General features: G+C 59.1%; 1 protein-coding gene across 1 annotated transcript; it reads left to right on the plus strand.

Annotated features, from left to right (window-relative positions):
* Positions 1 to 1,933: 1,933 nt before the first annotated feature.
* Positions 1,934 to 3,871, plus strand: TRH (thyrotropin releasing hormone). The gene is made up of 2 exons (XM_037519741.1): positions 1,934 to 2,147; positions 2,772 to 3,871. Exons 1-2 carry the CDS (start codon positions 1,934 to 1,936, stop codon positions 3,284 to 3,286), a joined length of 729 nt encoding a protein of 242 aa, XP_037375638.1. The 3' UTR covers positions 3,287 to 3,871.
* The last annotated feature ends 797 nt before the right edge of the window (positions 3,872 to 4,668 follow it).

The following is a 4,668-nucleotide window of genomic DNA, read 5'->3' on the forward strand; positions in this document are numbered from 1 at the left end:
CACTAACTGTTTCAGGGTGGAGAATGCAAAGCACTAGATGTGACAGTGTTCTCTTCCAAGGCATTACATGACTTTGGGGACTGGTTGGAGACAATTTCTTGGCATCTATGCTTCTCTCCTCCTTCATTCCCTCCCCTCCTTTGCTGGGTGGAGTGGATTCCAACAAGTTTCTGATCCAGGGGCTACAAACTCCAGGGTCCCTCCTCCGTGACTGGGATGACAGGCAGGGAGACAGTAGGGAGTGGAAGGGAGTGTGGTGACCAGGGCAGCCAGGCTCAGCTCAGAAGGCCACCCACAGGAGGAAATGCAGGCCCACTCTTATTCAGGAGGCTTTTAAGAGTCATACATCTACCTTCTTTTATCCCCCTTGAGTTCTCCTGGTGTTTAAAGGTTGCTTTTTCAGATGTTTTCCAAAGGGAATCACAACTCTCTGAAAGGGTGGTAGCGCACAGGTCACCAGTTTTGGAATTCTGAAAAACTGCTTCTTTCCCCATTGCACAGACGAGAAAACTGAGGCCCAGAGAAGGGGCGCCTTTGTCAGAGGTGACAGAGCCACATGTCTACTCTCTCCCTCGTCCTCTGCCCTCACCCCACCCCCCTTTCTTTGCCTATCTTTGGTGTGTGTGGCTATGTGTGCCTGTGCCTGCCCCCCAGACCCCACATTTTCAGTCTTTGCCTCTCCATCTCCTATTTAATTGCGTACCTCTCCGTCCCTCTGTCCCCTACCGAATGTTCTCTTAGACAACAGACTCTGGGAGCTGGTGCAGAAGCGACCCCTCAGCCAGCACCCCATCCTGCTGCTGGTGCCTGCTCGTTCCCCTCCCACCCCACCCCAGGTTTCCGGAGGAGCTCGCAGGCGGGCGGGTGGGGTGCCCAGGAGCCGCGAGCCCTCCCAGCTGACCTCACCAGCGCGGCCGCCCCGCGCGGATATAAGCAGCGGCCCCGCCGAGGAACCGGCAGCGCCCCGAGTCCTCCGAGCGCTCCGGACTCCTGAGCCGCAGGCTCCACCGCCCACGCCCGGACTCGGAGCCCCAGGATCCGCCCGCGGAGCCCGCGCCCGGCAGGTAACCGCCCCGGCCCCTCTCCTCCCGCAGGCGGCGCCCGGAGCCGCGGACCCCGAGCCCCCGCCGCCCGCGCTCTGCGCGCCCCGGGACAAGCGGCGGCTGGCGGCCCCCCGCGCCCCCCGGAGCCGCGTCGGGCGCAGGTAGGGCGCCCCGCTGGAGCCCCGCCCTCCGCGGCGCGGTCCGGGGACCTGTGCGCCCAAGCGCCGGAGCCCGAGCGGCCGAGGCTGGACTCGCCATCCCGTGCCCGCCCGGAGGCCCCGCCGGGTCCGCGCCCGGGGCTGGGCAGAGCTCGGCGGGCTCCGCGCCTGCCTGCGAGCCTGGGCGTGGAGTCCAGGTCCCGGCCTTCGAGACCCAATTTTCGCCTTGGAATCGCATCTTAGCCTTAGAGCCTTAGCTCGCGCTGCGCGTGGAATTGCAGCCTTGGAGTGGACCTGGCATCCGAATGACAGCATTTTTCGGACGTGAAACCTCAGCCTTGGCACAGGGCACTGCAGGAGTGATGAGATTAGGATGTTGCGATGGGAACTTTGGGGGAAATCTACTAGCACCTCGGCGGGGCTGGCTCGGAACTCGGTGGGGGCGGGGGGGGGTTTGGGGGGCGCTGGGAGAGGCCGTGGCGATGGGGTTTCCACCACACCCTGGCTTGCGCAGGCAGCACTGGGAATGGGTAGACACTGCGCTCACCCCTATGGTCAGAACGCCCAGAGGTGACAGGTGTGGACCCAGAGTCCCGGGCAGATCCTGTCGCTGCCCCTCTCCCCAGGTACCCAGGTCCTTGGAGCTGGAAAAGGGAGAAGCAGGCTGGGGTCGGGGAGCGGTGGTGGAGGGGTGCGCTTAAGCTCTCTCTGTGCTTCACCCCAGTCGCTGCCATGCCGGGCCCTTGGTTGCTGCTCGCCTTTGCTTTGACCCTGACCTTGGCCAGCGTCCCTGGTGGCCACACACAGTCGGACTTGGCCGAGCAGGAGGTGGCGGTGATCTCCGAGCACCCTGGTCTGGACGACCTCCTGCGCCAAGCTGAGCGCCTTCTTCAGCTCCGGGAAGACCTCCAGCAGCTGCGGGCCATCCCGCAGGATCAGGAACCTGGTGAGTTCCCAGGCTCCTCTGGTGAGGCAGAGGAGGCCTCAGAAAGGGACTGGGGGAGACCAGTCGCAGAGAGGGGAGGGACTTGGTTATCCGGCCTCCTGCCTTTTACAAAGTCAGAAACTGCTTAGCCACACCCTGGGCAGAGTCCTGAGCTGGTCCTTCTCTGGGGTCAGTTTCCTCAGTCCTGGACTATTCCATCTCAGCCCTGGGACTATTGACAGTGCACACCTCCCGTGGGGTAGATCCTGCCCGGGGCAGAACCTGTGTGTGACGGTCTTTATCACTACTCACTGCCATAGGCCAGGCACCCTTGGCAGCACTTCCAACTGGTGTCACATCATTTGATCTGCCTGCAACCTCTAAGACAGGTACCACTATTACCCCGATTTACATAGAAGAAAACAGGCTCGGAGAGGTTAAGTGAGTTGCTATGGTCACACAGCTAGGGAGCGGCAGAGCAGGCGTTGGCAACAGAAGCAGTGCCTTGACCCCGTGTGTGAGTATGTCTGTGGGGCCTGAGAGGCAGGTGCCAGGCCAGGACTCTAGGTGAGGCTGCCTCCCTGGGGGGAGCTGGGGTGGGTGTCCGGCACCAGGGGACCCTCACTGGCTTCTTTCTTTCCCCAGAGTCTCAGCAATTTCAACCCACCTGGCTCTTGAAGCGTCAGCATCCCGGCAAAAGGGAGGAGGAGGCAGCAGAGGGAAGTGAAGAGGAGGAGGAAGGAGAGGCAGCACCCAGGCCCCACAAACGGCAGCACCCAGGCCGGCGGGAGGCTGCCTCTGCGTGGCCCCTCCACGTCACTCGGCAGAAGCGGCAGCACCCTGGCCGGCGCTCCGCCTGGCTTAGGGACATCTTGACCAAGAGGCAGCACCCGGGCAGACGGCTGGCAGAGCCCAAGCCCCAGGGCTGGGAAGAGGAGGCGGAGGAGGCAGAGGAAGAGGGGGGAGATCCGATGCCTGAGAAACGCCAGCATCCGGGGAAGAGGGCCTCAGGGGGCTCATGCGGGCCCTGGCAAGCCTGTGGTCAAGCCAGCCTTCTGCTGGGGCTGCTAGATGACCTGAGCAGGAGCCAGGGGGCCGAGGAGAAGCGGCAGCACCCCGGGCGGAGAGCAGCCCTGCTGAGGGAACCCCTAGCTCAGTGAGCCCCATGATTGTAAAGTCAAGTTTGGCACCTAAGAATGTCATGGGCCCATGGGCCCTGTCAGTCCTTTGTGGCCCCTTTATTCCTTCCTCCTTCACTCCCTGGCCGTAAACCTGAGCCCCCTGTGTACACATGACCAACCCCTGGCCTTGCGCCCTCCTTCAGGGACACGAGGAAATCAGTATATGAGTTAAAACCCCATATACTCCACTTTGCATCTCTGGCAAGGGGCAAATCCCTGAGTCCTCTCCCCACTCCTGCAGTCTGGTTAAGATGACTTCCAAGGGACGAGCAGCCAGTGAGGGTTGGCGGAGTCACAGCTGTGATGTCCAAATCACAGCTTTACCACAGGTAGACTTCACCCCTAGAACCCAGGAGCTCCTATTCTTCAGCATCCTTTCGTGGGTGGGCAGAGTTCTATGCCGCTGTGTGGTCCACTTGAGGGAAGCGTTGTAAGTGAAGATACCCTAAGGTGCTGTGCCTGGTGGGGGCTGTGGGTATAAATGTGTGGGGACTATGACAACATATGACCCTCTGTACACCTCCCCTTGTCAATGATAATCATCCTAACGACAATAAAACATTCATTGAGATCATCTCTGAGTTCTTGGCTGCAGTTCTGTGTAAGCTGGGGTGGGGGGTTCTCTTTTCAGCACTGAGAGGGTACAGGACTAGAGCTCCCCAGATCTGCTGAGGGAATCAGGAGCCCGAGATGGTATGTGTGGAAAGGGATTCTGGAGCCCATTTGACACCTGGGGGAACTGAGGCCTGGAGAAGAGGAAGGGCTTGCCGCAAGGCACACCGTTAACTGAGGTGGAGTCACAGGTCTGAGAGCTCTGGCTCCGGCCTCAAGTTGGCCTGGTTTGGTGAGGGCTGGTCTAGTTCAGGTTTGTAATCATCATGGTTCCATGGTTCAGCAGTCTGTGTCATCTGGCAGACTTGATGAGGACAAAGGACCAGGCTGTGGACTCAAACCAGGAGTCTTCTGGGGCTGGAGAGGCAGGTAGTCTGGGTATAGGACAAGAGGGAATGGTGAGGACTAGGGCAAACTGAAGAGGCTCCATGAAGACACTTAAATCCTCAAAGCAACAACAGTGATGATGATGACATACACAACACATTATATATCAGGCATTGTCCTAAGCACTTTCCCTATAAAAATCCTATTAATCCCCATAGCAATCCTAGGTATTATTATGATGTTCACTAATTTACTAATAAGGAAACAAAAGTATGGAAAGGTTAAGAAAGTTCTGAGGCTGAACTTGGCCCCCTCACTGCTAGTTTGCAACCTCTGACTTAATCAAATTCACAAATTTCCTCCGACCTTACATTCTGACGCAGTCAGAACACTCTCTATTGGTGGATGTATGGCGTTTTCAG

Source organism: Talpa occidentalis, unplaced genomic scaffold (assembly GCF_014898055.3).
Source record: "Talpa occidentalis isolate TD23 unplaced genomic scaffold, MPIMG_talOcc4v2.1 talOcc4.10, whole genome shotgun sequence".
NCBI lineage: Eukaryota > Metazoa > Chordata > Mammalia > Eulipotyphla > Talpidae > Talpa > Talpa occidentalis.